This window comes from Hypanus sabinus, chromosome 4 (genome assembly GCF_030144855.1).
Source record: "Hypanus sabinus isolate sHypSab1 chromosome 4, sHypSab1.hap1, whole genome shotgun sequence".
In the NCBI taxonomy this organism is placed as follows: Eukaryota; Metazoa; Chordata; class Chondrichthyes; order Myliobatiformes; family Dasyatidae; genus Hypanus; species Hypanus sabinus.
The window spans coordinates 50,683,810-50,697,822 of NC_082709.1; the positions used below are offsets into that span (position 1 = coordinate 50,683,810).

At 39.9% G+C, this 14,013-nt stretch overlaps 1 protein-coding gene across 1 annotated transcript in view; it reads left to right on the forward strand.

Annotated features, from left to right (window-relative positions):
- col6a3 (collagen, type VI, alpha 3) overlaps positions 1-14,013 on the forward strand; it is a 111,635-nt gene that overhangs the window by 7,738 nt on the left and 89,884 nt on the right. The window contains exons 3-6 of the mRNA XM_059965962.1: positions 5,760-6,347; positions 8,943-9,581; positions 10,511-11,119; positions 12,228-12,884. Coding sequence (XP_059821945.1) covers positions 5,760-6,347; positions 8,943-9,581; positions 10,511-11,119; positions 12,228-12,884 — 2,493 coding nt within the window. The remainder of the gene's footprint in view (positions 1-5,759; positions 6,348-8,942; positions 9,582-10,510; positions 11,120-12,227; positions 12,885-14,013) is intronic.

Consider the following 14,013-nt stretch of genomic DNA (forward strand, 5'->3'; position numbering starts at 1 on the left):
AATCATTTTCATAAACCTTCTTTTAACTCTCTTCAGCTTCTAAGATAAGGGACTCAATACTGCTCACAATACTCCAAGTGAAGCCTCACCAGTGCTTTATAAAGTCTCAACATTACATCCTTGCTTTTATATTCTAGTCCTCTTGAAATGGATGCTAACATCACATTTGATTTCCTCACCATTGTCTCAAAGTGCAAATTAACCTTTAGGAAATCCCTGCACATGGACTCCCAAGTCCCTTTGCACCTTAGATTTTTTTTTGTATTTTCTCTCCATGTAGAAAATAGTCAACCCTTTAATTTCTTCTACCAAATTGCATGACCATACACTTCCCGACTCTGTATTCCATCTGCCATTTATTTTCCCATTCTCCAATTCTCTCTAAGTCCTCTACATCCTCAAAACAACCAGCCCATCCACCTATCATTATATCATCTGCAAACTTTGCAACAAAGCCATCATTTCCATCATCCAAATCATTGGCATACAATTTATGTGTTGCTTATGATAGTGATTTTGCCAGAGATGGAATTGCAGGAATTGTGTGGTAAGGTTAATCCAAAAGTTTGCATTTCTATTTGTGACTACCTGGGACACCCCCTTTAGCTGTGGTTGTTCTCTAATATCTCATAGTTGGTGTAAGTTAATGACCGAACTGAAGTAAAACCAATGGGCAAATGACAGAATTAAATGGAAGGGAATATAGGGCATGTGTTGAATGGGATTGTTCTGCTGGGGTTTGGTCAGGATGGCAATGATGGTGTCCTTCTGTGCTGTAATAATTAAGATGCTGTACAATTAAGGGTGCAAAGAAGCAGTTGTGATGAAGGCAAGGCTAGAATTTAGACCAAAATGTTAATTTTATGGTTATCATAGCTTGTAGAAATAAGGGGAATGAAACTGAAAAGAGATTCATAAATGGTGTTTAAGATTGTGAATTTAAGAAGAATATCATTCAGAACCTTTCAAGTCTTCAAAATGGCACAGATGAAGGCATGGACAATGAAGGGGCCTGCAGTACTTAACTACTGGATAGTGAGGAACAACATCACAACAAGGTCTCACAAACAGCAGTAAGATAAACAACAAGGTTCTTGCTTTATTATGAAAATTGAGAGATAAACAAATACTGGAAAATTATCCTTCTTCAATAGTACCCTCTCTTTCACCAAGCATGAAGTTACTTAAGATCTCAGTTAAAAATATGCTTCTACTCTGGCTCAGAGGAGAAAGTGATACCAGTGTGCACCATTAATATCTGAGAGAAAGGCTTTGGGAATGGATGTGATCAGGACATGAGGAAGGTTGTGGGAGACCCAGTGAGAAAATAACAGGGAACTATATCATCAAATAATGACCACCTGACAATATTGCTTATAGCATCAAAGAATTGTTGCAGTTCAGAAGACCATTCAGCCTATCCAGTTGATGTGGCTCCCAGCAAAGCAATCCTGCCATTCCCATTCCTCAGCACTATTTCTTCAAGCTTTTCATTCCCAGGTGCTTGTCCAAATTTGTTTTAAGCACTTCCACTAGAAGTGAATTGTAGATCATATCTGATCTCTGAGCAAAAAAGGTTTCCTTGACATCCCCTTATTTGTTCTGCTTTACAACATCTACCAGCTTCATAATCTATCCAAGCTAGTTATTAATTAGTACTAGGAAGGGTGAGGCTGCAAAGTGAGCAATCCCATCTCTCCTTGCAGATAGTGTTATGAGTTCTCATACCATAGAACGTACAAAATATAACAGAGAACACCACAGCACAGAATAGATGCTTTGGCCTATAATGTTTTGCTGACCTTTCAACTTACTCTAAGATCAAACTAATCCTTCCCTCCCACATAGTCCTCCATTTTACTATCAACTATGTACCTATCTAAGAAGTTATTACAAAGTCCCTAATGTATCTGCGTTCACCACCTAGCAGATCTATCCCTCAATCCATTCTAGTAAATCCTTTTCACACCTGTTGAGGCTGTTCACATCCTGCACTTAATCAACAAGAACTGAATGGAATGTTCCAGTTGCAGTGTAGCTACAGTTGTGTAAAGGGTCAAAATAGTTTCCCTTCTTCTGTACCTCTGCTTATGAATTCCAGGTTTCTGTAATTTGGCCAACATTTTGGCTCTCAGTTAAGTGCTATGTGCAGTCTAGGAAGCCTCAAAGACAAAAGGATAGAAAAATAATTCTTGCACCAGCTAAAAGAAGTTAAACTAAATATATGGTTTATGGTTGGAGGTTAGGCCTTTTTCTCCTGATGCCTTTTCCTCATTAATTGTTTCCAGTAAATCAAATAGAGAAGTGTATTGCATCTAGATAAGATAATTTGCTGGTTCAGGAGAAAGTCAGTGAAATGCCAGAATATCTGTGGGAAGGAACGTTGACCTGGTCGTGGACCTGTCCATAAAGTGAGTGCAGCCACATCAATTAGATATTAATCATATGTCACTGACGGTGGCTGAAGATACGTAAATATTGATTATGACACTGGTTTAGTGTGATCCAGATATCTCTGTCAAAGCAGATTACCCATTAATCCTCTCACATGACGGGCAAAGAATAAATCCATTCTGTGTTAGACACAGAACTGATCGTCATTAAATCAACAATGCAAACAGGAGGAAATCTGCAGATGCTGGAAATTCAAGCAACACACACAAAATGCTGGTGGATCCTCTGGGTCGGCTGGTGTGATGTACTCCGTCCAGTGCTCCCGTTGTGGGGTTCTATATATTGGTGAGACCCGACACAGAATGGGAGACCATTTTGCTGAACACCTATGCTCTGTCCGCCAGAGAAAGCAGGATCTACCAGTGGCCACACATTTTAATTCCACGTCCCATTCCCATTCTGATATGTCTATCCTCTACTGGCAAGATGAAGCCACACTCAGGTTGGAGGAACAACACCTTATATTCCGTATGGGTAGCATCCACCCTGATGGCATGAACATTGATTTCTCTAACTTCCGGTAATGCTCCTCCTCCCCTTCTTACCCCATCCCTGATTAATTTATCTCCCCCTCCTTTTTTTTCTCTCTCTGCCCATCACTCTGCCTGTTCTCCATCTCTTTCTGGTTCTCCCTTCCTCCTTTCTTTCTCCCTAGGCCTCCCGTCCCATGATCCTTTCCCTTCTCCAGCTCTGTTTCCCTTTTGCCAATCATCTTTCTGGCTCTTAGCTCCATCCCTCCCCCTCCTGTTTTCTCCTATCATTTTGGATTTCCCCTCCCCCTCCCAATTTCAAATCTCTTACCATCTTTTCTTTCAGTTGCTCCTGACGAAGGCTCTCGGCCTGAAACGGCAACTGAACTTTTTCCTATAAATGCTGCTTGGCCTGCTGTGTTCCACCAGCATTTTGTGTGTGTTGCTGTTATTAAATCATGTGTGTTAGAATGCTATATAATCCCAGACCATGACCAACCTTGTTCTAATTTGCCCATCTTGCTAATCTGAATTTTAACTATTTGCCCTCAGCCAGAGCTGCTTCTTTCTTTCTGATCACAGAGACGCTCTGTGTGCAGTATCCTCCTCTCCTCTGTACGTTCTACCCTCTTTCAGCATCCCTGATTGTTGATTAGTATGAACCACATCTTCTTACCTCAGCCAATTAAAAAACAAGAACCTTGTTTCTGTCTGGATGGCATGAACTGCTTTATTTGATCATTTGGAAGATATTGCAGAAGTACTTACTGAGAAAAGCATTGAGGAAAATTCATGAGATAGGTCTGGAAAGCAGAAAGAAAGAGATGTGGCTGTGATGTGCAGAAAATCATTGTGGTTGGGATAATGTGGTCTCTGAGATGAGGAGAGGAGGAGGTGAGAGGAAGTTATGTCGGAACATGGTAGCCAGCTGTCAAACTACAAGGTAAATGAAAATCAATTAGAATGATACTAGATATATCCAGTGGATGGTAATCCTGCAGCCAAAGAAAATACCTCAGATGAATAGTTTTCTATTTATATATATGTATTTTAATTTATGTATCTATCTGTCTATCTATCTATCAATCTATCTATCTATCTGTGTGTCAGGATCTGGACATCAGCTGCATGCCCAGTATTTATGGTTTAATTCTATCTGGTGATGAGTGAGCCACCTTCATGAACTGCTGCATTCCTTCTGAAATCTGGATGATGAAGGAATAGGGATATTTTTGCCAGCCAGCGTGGTGTGTGACTTGGATGAGAATCTACAGATGGTGATGTTCCGATAAGCCTGAAGCCGTTGGAATTCCCTGGTGGTAGGAGCTGATAGGTTGGGAAATGATGTCAATCATATCGGGGGAGTATTCGCAATATGTTTTACAGGTAGTGCACACTTCAGGCATAATGGAGGGTGATGAAGGGAGTTAATATGCAGTGCAATGCATGGAGTATTAACACATACATGGTGCTGATTTTCTTGTGAGTAGGCTGAACTGATCTCATCAAGGCAAATAAAAAGTATCCTATTGAGGGCCTGACGTGCTTTGTCACTGGTATAAAGACTTAGCAGTGTGAACAGGTGAGTCTCTCGCTCTTGGATTATCACCCTCTGGCCCGCTCTTATGGTCATCGTGTTTCTGTGGTTGGTTCAGGATGTTCATATGGAGTCTTGGCAATTGAAATGCCACTAAATGGCAATTTGGATAATTAATCTAAGTTGAAGATAAAAGAGTTTGCTTCATAGAATTTCATTAGAAAATAGATGTAAAGAAAACATTTCCAGAGAACACTGTCAATGGTGGCTGAGTTCGCCTCAGAGTTAGGAAGCTGTGAGTTCAAGTCCCACTGCAGTGATTGGAGGACAGAAATCTTGGTTGCTGCTTCAGTGTATGTTTGAAAATCTGTAAAAACAAGATCACAAGAAACACAAGAATGACAGAAAACAGGCGCTCAAATCTACCTTGCTTCTCATTATGTTCATGGCCGATCTATACTGACCTAAGCTCCTTTTCTGTACCAGTTTCCCATAATCCCCACTCCTTGATCTTTCAAGTACTCATCTACCTCCACCTTAAATATATCTGATGATCAGGCCTCCATCACACACAGGAGCAGAGAATTCCAGAGAGTCACTACCTCTGAAAAGAAGAAACTTCTCTGTCCAGAGTATTAAATGACGACCCTCTTGCTTTGTAAGAAAATCTCCTTATTTGTGAGAAGCCCATCTACTTTGTCAAGCCTCTTTAGAGATCAATGAAGATTTTGACCTTCTGATAAGTTATTAATGAATCCAAAGAAAAGTGTCATATTTAAACCTGATGACCTGCTCAATAGTTACCCTCATTCAACATTTCTAAGACAGATTTTCGATATATTACTAGATAATTATCTGCAGGTTTATTATGTGCAAATTATCTGCCTTCTTTCATAAAATGTAATCCTGGCTTCACTTTGAAAACTTGTGACTTGCTGCAAAAAGCTATAGTGTATACTGAATAGAGACGTAAATGGTTCTAGGTAAATGTCAATCTTTCATTCTTTGTTATACATTGCCATTAGTTACAGCTAAGGAAAGAAAGATCAAATCATGCCTTTTGGTCAGCTGGATCCTCTGTGAAAGTAGGTTGAAAACTCACCCCTAATAATGACATATCATTTGTAAGTTTCTCTGACAAATTGCAGAGAAGATAGTATTTTAATGTAGTGTTAAGAGGTATGTAGAATAGAGCATCAAATTCAGTGAAAATGCTAGGTATGTTTTAGCAAACAAAACACTGTTACATAAAATTCTTTAACCTTATAAATATATATATCTATGATCTATGTTCATAGCCATGAAGAAAGATATCGTTTTCTTAATTGATGGCTCTCCTTTTATGGGAAGATCTTTCTCTCAAGTCCGTGAATTCCTTCTGAAGATAATTCCAGAGCTTAACATTGGACCAAACAAAGATCATCTGGCTTTGGTGCAGTATGGTTCTGTCGCAAGGGCTGAATTTTATCTCAATTCTTTTTCAACTAAAGAGGAAGTTTCAAATGCAATAAGAAAGGTGATGCCAAAAATGGGAAGACCCCTCAAAACAAGTGCAGCACTGGACTTTGTGACAAGGAATGTCTTCAATCCATCTGCAGGCAGCAGAAGAGATGCCGGAGCTGCACAAATCCTGGTGCTCATCACTGCTGGGAGATCCTGGAGTAATGTTGGGCCGGCAGCAGAGGCAATGAGACAAGCTGGTATTGTGCCAATCGTTGTTGGAGCCAAGAATGCTGTAATATCAGAGCTGCAACAGATCACTTCTGACCCAGATTCTGTGTTCAAGCTAAACACCTTCCAGGAATTGTCAACTATTCAGCAACAACTGCTGTCTAAAGTTCAACCAGCGCTTGAGATCAACGAGCCAACAATAATTATCAGTGAAGGTATAAACCTTTGATAAAGTTAAGTAGGATAACAGAGAACAAAAAATTCATTAAATTGAATAATTTCTAAATCCATCATCAGAACTTAAATGTTTCTTGATTTTGGCAATAAAAGGAAATAACATGCAAAAAGCATTTTCTATTGTTGCAGTTGTTCCAGCTTCTTTATTTTTAACTTATATTATAGCATAGTTCCATAATTTGTGAAAACTGTGCAAATTGTTTTCATGGTATAAAACTGTTGCAATTGGATATGAGCACAAAGCTCAGTGACATCATCAATTTGAGTAAGTTGTTCTCTTTTACGAACATCATGCATCTTCAGGTTTAAATTTTCTTTTAAAGTTTAATGTTGTGGATCTAAACACTTACTTCTGAGTACTGTACATCTTAGACCCCCACTGAATTTGTTTCCTTTTGTCATGATCTTCTAGAAAATTGATCGATTTGTATTTATTTTCTGCACACATCATGTCCATAGAAACACTGCTGCCTACTTTGAGGTGTTTAACCATATAACCATATAACAATCACAGCACGGAAACAGGCCATCTTGGCCCTCCTAGTCCGTGCCGAACCCTTAATCTCACCTAGTCCCACCTACCCGCACTCAGCCCATAACCCTCCACTCCTTTCCTGTCCATATACCTATCCAATTTTACCTTAAATGACACAACTGAACTGGCCTCTACTACTTCTACAGGAAGCTCATTCCACACAGCTATCACTCTTTGAGTAAAGAAATACCCCCTCGTGTTTCCCTTAAACTTCTGCCCCCTAACTCTCAAATCATGTCCTCTAGTTTGAATCTCCCTCTACAGTTTATGCTCATTACTGTAGAAGCCCCACTCATTGAAAAATCAGTCTGGCTCCTGCAAGTGTCTTTCATATTTTTTTTAGTATTGTAGTTTTTGCAGGAAATCATGGCTTTCATGTGTGGCTTTCAGTAATTTCTTAACCACAGAAATTTGATCAAAAATTCATGATCTACAACCTTTATAAGTAACTCACAACAAACTGAAAATTGCATCACACAATTGCAAGTAAACCATACACAGTTTGCTGTGACATCCCCATAGGGCAGGGGTCGGCAACCTTTACCACTGAAAGAGCCATATGGACCCATTTCCCACAGAAAAGAAAGGGAGCCACAAAACCTGTTTGACATTTAAAATGAAATAACACTGCATACAACGGTTTTTTTTTTGCCTTTATGCTATGTATAAACAAACTATAATGTGTTGCATTTATGAAATTGATGAACTCCTGCAGAGAAAATGAAATTACATTTCTGCATGCAACAAAAACATTTTGAACTCCGAAAAAAAGACGTTGGGTTGAAGGTTACTCCATAGTTAGCCTACCTTGGATCGAAAAATTAAAAGAAATTGCGCACTGGCAGGTGTCAGGCATTGGCAGTGGTGACGAATATTAATAGCGATAAAAAACACGTTGTAACGGTGAGCTACACGCAGCGCTAAAATAGCGACACTGCAGTCAAAGATAACTTTATTCGAACTAAACAGCCTTGCTTTAAAGCCTCCCTCAACCCGCTCCCCGTGGGCGCGGATGCTCCAAAAGACACATACTCACAAACCCCCGTAGGCTATCTCCCTTAGCCAGAACGGTGGCTAATTGTGAGCCGGTTCGGATGTGCCAGGAAATGTGGTCGCCACGATGTTTTATTTAGATTGTACAAGATCACCATAATCTTCAAATTTCGAATTACATTTCAAAAACTAACAAACCACGGGGAGCCGCAGCACAGAGATGAAAGAGTCGCATGCGGCTCCGGAGCCGTGGGTTGCCGACCCCTGCCATAGGGTATTTATTTCAGCTGAAATCCATCCATTCCTCATAGTTATTATTCTAAAAGGTCAGTTCTAGCATTTTGCTGTGGAGCTTGAGGAGTGCATGAACTGGTCCCTTGATCTGTGAGTCCAAATTACTGCTGAGCGTGTGGGGGGGGGGGGGACTGGGCTGGGGGTGAGGTCTGAGGTTCGCTCTGGTCATGTGAAGCAAATCTGTGGCCAGTTCCATACTCCACAGTTCTCTGCATTTCTGCATTTACACCTCCTCCCATTATCTGAACCCTTCCTGGCCTCTTCCAATCCCTCTTCACCTCGGTTACAGCCTTGGGCTCTTATTATGTGAATTCTTTCCTTGAGGTGAGTACACAATTCATGCCTGGCTAGAAAGAAGTTGTCATCTGTGAAGTGCACAGGCCTGGTTGAAAATTTTCAAAGGAGACAAAACAATTATAATGATTGCTTAAAGGAAAGATATCTCAATTTTTTCATTTTCTTTTGGGTTTGATATTACCGCTATGTGCAGGTCCTGTTCAGCACATTTACAAAACCAATGGCCCTATTTCTAGGCAGTTGCTTTTAAATTTGTCTAAACTTGAGTTACTTTGTCTTTAGCAATAATGGTCTTGATTCAGAGAAAGATGCCTCTGAGAAGCCATATGGCAAATTGTCAATGCTAGTCTCCATTTAGTATAAAATGAGAAATTATTCTACAATCTGCAGAGTAAATAGAGGTGATTTAATTTCTGGAATTTTGTACCTATTGATGTTCATTTTATTTTTCCAGTTGTGCCAAAGCTAATGAGTGAGAGAGATGTTGTGTTCCTAATTGATGGATCAGACAATGTTGGTGACGTTAATTTACCCGATGTCCGAGATTTTGTCATAAGAATAATTCAGCAGCTGCCTGTCGGACACGACAAAGTGCGAGTGGGTCTGACACAGTACAGTGATGACACAGAGGCTGAGTTCTACCTGAACACTTACTCATCAAAAGCTGAACTTCTGTCTCATGTCAAAAGCCTCAGACTGAGAGGTGGGAAAATAGCTAAAACTGGCTCTGCACTTGAATTTGCCTTTAAACACTATTTTACTAGTTCTGCCGGGAGTCGAATCCAGGAGAATGTTCCCCAGTTCTTGCTGCTCATCACTGGTGGAAGGTCCAACGATGACGTGGAGGAGGCTGCGGATGCACTGAAACGAGCTGCCGTCATGACCTTTGCGATTGGTGTTAACAATGCAGACACAGCCCAACTGGAAAAGATGGCAATTGACCCAAGTTTGGTCTTCAGTGTAAATGACTTCCGCTCTTTGCCAGATGTCCTGAGTCAATTGATGATGCCACTGACAACACTAAGTGTTCCGACTGTAATTATTGAAGAACCAACAGCAAAACCTGAGGAGGAACCTCTCACCACCACAGAAGGTACCTGAATTATGTTCTCTGGTTCTTGCAGTTATTAATGGTAATTGCTGGGATCAAGAATCAAGGATCATGTGTTACAAAATTGTTGTGGTGTTTTGGTGCTACATGCAACAAAACCAAAATCATTCAAGAACTATGCAGAATCAAGAAGCATATAAAAAGAAATTAAGAAGTACAGTTATGGAATAAAATGTGCATATATACATAAATACCTATGTAGATTAACATTGTAAACAGCATTATAAAAAGTAGTTTGATGTGTTTACAGTGCAGTGCAGTGACTGAGGTAATGTTTGTAATAATTTATAAACATTCTTAGATTTATCAAATATTCTATTGACTGTTAAGGTACCATACAACATGTATAATCCACGGTCATGATTTCTTCCCTTAGTCAGGTTCATTGTCTTTTTTCTCCCTACATCGCTTCTGTCAACCTGGACTTCAGAATCCGCATTCCAACGCTGTTAACTCAAGGACCTCCCCCTATGTTTTATAGCTTTTCACTGTCAATGTCAATGAGCATTGGGATAAATATATTTGAGTATTGTGCTTTGTAGTGAGCTTCAACGTCAGGACAAGAAACTTGGCCCTCAGACCAAAACATTTTTCATTTTCTACTCTCTAATACTTTTACTAATTACTTTAACTTTATGATCCTTATTTCCCTCTGGCAAGAAAATTAAAAGTCTTTTTTTATTTCACTTAGGTACCTCGTAATTTACATACTTTAATAAAATCTTGTCTCATTTACTCTGTTCCAAAGAAAATGACTCTAGTGCGAACTACTTAATTACTTAAAAAAAATTCAGTTCTGGCAAAAGGCTTGTATAACCTCCACTGCAAACATATCTTCTTCTGTAATCTGACAACCAGAACTGCATACTGAAGTCAACATATAGCCTTAACGTGTTTGTGTTTATGCTTAGTGGTCAGGAAGGAGAGAAATTCCAACATGAGGGATATGGTGTTCCTTGTTGATGGCAGCCCCGGAATGGGGAAATCATTTTCTCATGTCCGTGAATTCCTGATGAAAGTAACCCAAGAGCTTGACATTGGACCTGACGCAGATCAAGTTGCTGTTGTTCAATACAGTTCTGACGCAAAACTTGAATTTGACCTCAATGCTCATTCAACAAAAGATGATCTTTTGAATGCAATAAAAAGACTGCGATTTAAAAGGGGAAAGCCCCTCAACACGGGTGCAGCACTGGACTTTGTCACAAGGAACGTCTTCATCCCGGCTGCGGGCAGCAGAAGAGATGCTGGAGCTGCACAATTTCTGGTGCTCATCACTGCTGGGAAATCCAGTGACAACGTCGGGCCGGCATCAGAGGCAGTGAGACAGGCTGGCATTGTGGTCATTGCTATTGGAGCCAAGCTTGCAGACACATCAGAACTGCAGCAGATCACCTCCGACCCAGATTCTGCTTTCGTCCTGGAAAACTTCCAACAAATGTCAATTATCTCTCAACAGCTGCTGTCTAAAGTTCAACCAGTGCTTGTGACTGAGGAACCAACACTTCCTACCCAGGAAGGTAATAGACTTTGACAGTTTAATTAATGTGATTTATTCAAATTTATGTTAGAGCACATGAAAGAAAGGAATGTTATGTACATTGGAGGTGGGAACATATCAAACATAGATTGCTCACTTCCAGCTTAAAGTAATTTCTTCACTCCATAGCTAGAGATGTCAGCATGTTAGAATGCAAAGCAATTGCAACGATTCCTAGTGCTACTTCTGACCTGGAACACTGTTACTACTGTGCTGATGCTAATATTAATGAATGCATTAAATTACTGATACTGCAGTTTAGGGGTAGAAATGGACTGTAGAACTTAGCATATTTGACTCCGTTCCTGTTTCATCATTGGGTTTGACCCAGTTTCAATATATACTACTATCACCTTTCCTCCAAGTTCCCATTTTTACATAGAATATAGAACAGTACAGCACAGTACAGGCCCTTCAGCCTATAACATGCTAATATTTTAACATATTTCCAGTTCAATCGAATTTTTCTCTCCCACGTAACCCTCTGTTTTTCTTTCTTCCATGTACCTATCTAACAGTCTTGTATATGTCCCTAATGTATCTGCTCTACCACATACCCACCACTGTGAAAAAAGCACTACCTCTGACATCCTCCCTGTACGTTCTTCAAAGCTATGCCCTCTCATATTAACCATTTCCACCCTGATAAACAGGTGCTGGCTGTCTGCTCTATCTATATCTCATCATTTTTCTGAAAAAAAAGAAAAGCACGATTAATTAGCATGTGACATGGGAAATCCCATATAGTAGTATTCTAACTTGGACTTTTTTATACAGTATATAATGGTGCCAGAGTTGGTGTGCAATAAATTGTTGGCTTAATGTCTTGTGTTCTCGGATCAGAAAACTCGGTTTGTTGCATCTTGCGTACTTGGAGAAGAGTTTCTCATAGTAAGCACACAGTTAAATTGCAAACATATGGATTGATGTAAGTGACCATACGAGTAGGCTTCTTGTAAGTCTCAACTAGAAATTCAAAAAGTAAACAGAGAATAGTTGGAAATTGTTATTATTTGTTTCAGAATTTAGAAGATTTTGTATTTAAATCTTAGAGTTTGTTTAAGATCCAATGTGCATTTCTCTTTCAGTTGTACTGAAGGAAATGAGCAAGAGAGATGTTGTGTTCCTTATCGATGGATCAGACAATATCGGAAACGTTAATTTACCTCATGTCCGTGATTTTGTCTTAAGAATAATTCAGCAGCTGGCCATTGGACATGACAAAGTGCGAGTGGGTCTGGCACAGTACAGTGATGACACAGAGGCTGAGTTCTACCTGAACACTTACTCATCAGAAACTGAACTTCTGTCTCATGTCAAAAGCCTCAGTCTGAGAGGTGGGGCAACAGCCAACACTGGCTCTGCACTGGACTTTGCTATTAAATACTATTTTACTAGTTCTGCTGGGAGTCGAATCCAGGAGAATGTTCCCCAGTTTTTGCTGCTCATCACTGGTGGAAGGTCCAACGATAACGTGGAGGAGGCTGCGGATGCACTGAAACGAGCTGCCATCATGACCTTTGCGATCGGTGTTAACAATGCAGACGCAGCCCAACTGGAAGAGATGGCAATTGACCCAAGTTTGGTCTTCAGTGTAAATGACTTCCGCTCTTTGCCAGATATCCTGAATCAATTGATGATGCCGCTGACAACACTAAGTGTTCCAACAGTAATTATTGAAGAACCAACCATTACTGAAGAACCAATAATACAACCCGAGGAGGAACCTCCTATCACTGTAGAAGGTAACTACACTGTATTTATTTTCTTTCCTGTCCATTAGGAGAAGTGGTAGCATACTTATGAACATTAAATACACTCTTATCAATTGTTTCATTGCCTAATCAAATACAGCTTGTAATATGGGGGATTTAAGGGATGTATTTGACTAACTATCCTGCTTATATTCACTCAATATGATATAGCTTATAGGAGTTGCATTTAGTGCATCTGGGCTGCAGTACGTCCCAAAGTTCAAAGTAAATTTATTATCAAAGTGCATATCTGTCACAATATACATACAATCCTGAGCTTTGTTTTCTTGCAGGCATACTCAGTAACTCCAAGAATTAATAAATAAGCAATAAATGTCAAGAACATAAGATGAAGAGTCCTTGAACATGAGACCATAGGTTGTGGGAACATTTCAGTGATGGGGCAAGTGAAATTGAATGAAGTTATCCCCTTTGAATCAAGAGCCTGATGGTTGAGGGGTAACAACTGTTTCTGAACCTGGTGGTAGGAGTCCTGTGGCTCCTGTACTTTCTTCCTGATAGAAGCAGCAAGAAGAGAGCATGAACTGGGTGTGCAACAGTGCTCTGTGTAGATGATGCACTATCAATAATTCTAGGAGACTGGACGTGAACGATAGGCTTTTATTAAGCAGCGAAAATGGAGCACGACCATGTTGAAGACTGAGGGAGGAGCTGTGCCCCAATCACCTTTATACAGGGGTCTGTGGGAGGAGCCACAGGTGCAGTCAGCAGAGGGGCGTGTCCAGACAGGTATACATGGTTTACCACAGTAGATATGCTCAGTGAAAGGGAGGGCTTTACCTGTGATGGACTGGGCTGTATTCTTAAAGGGCCTTTATAGATCCTTTCCAAAAATTAAACACTTTTAAGGCATCAGAAGAGATTACTGATACATTCCTACCCTCAACAAAGAATTTCAGAGATTGAGCAATTTTCACATAGGTTAATGCACCTTGTCATGAATTGGACATAGCTGCCTTAAATTTAACACTAATTCATGGCCTAAATTCACAATGCAATAGTTATACATGTATTTTATACTACTATTTCCAACATAAATCTTTTTGCTCATTCAACGTAAATGTGGTTAAAACTATTGCTCAAACAGAAGTCATTCTTT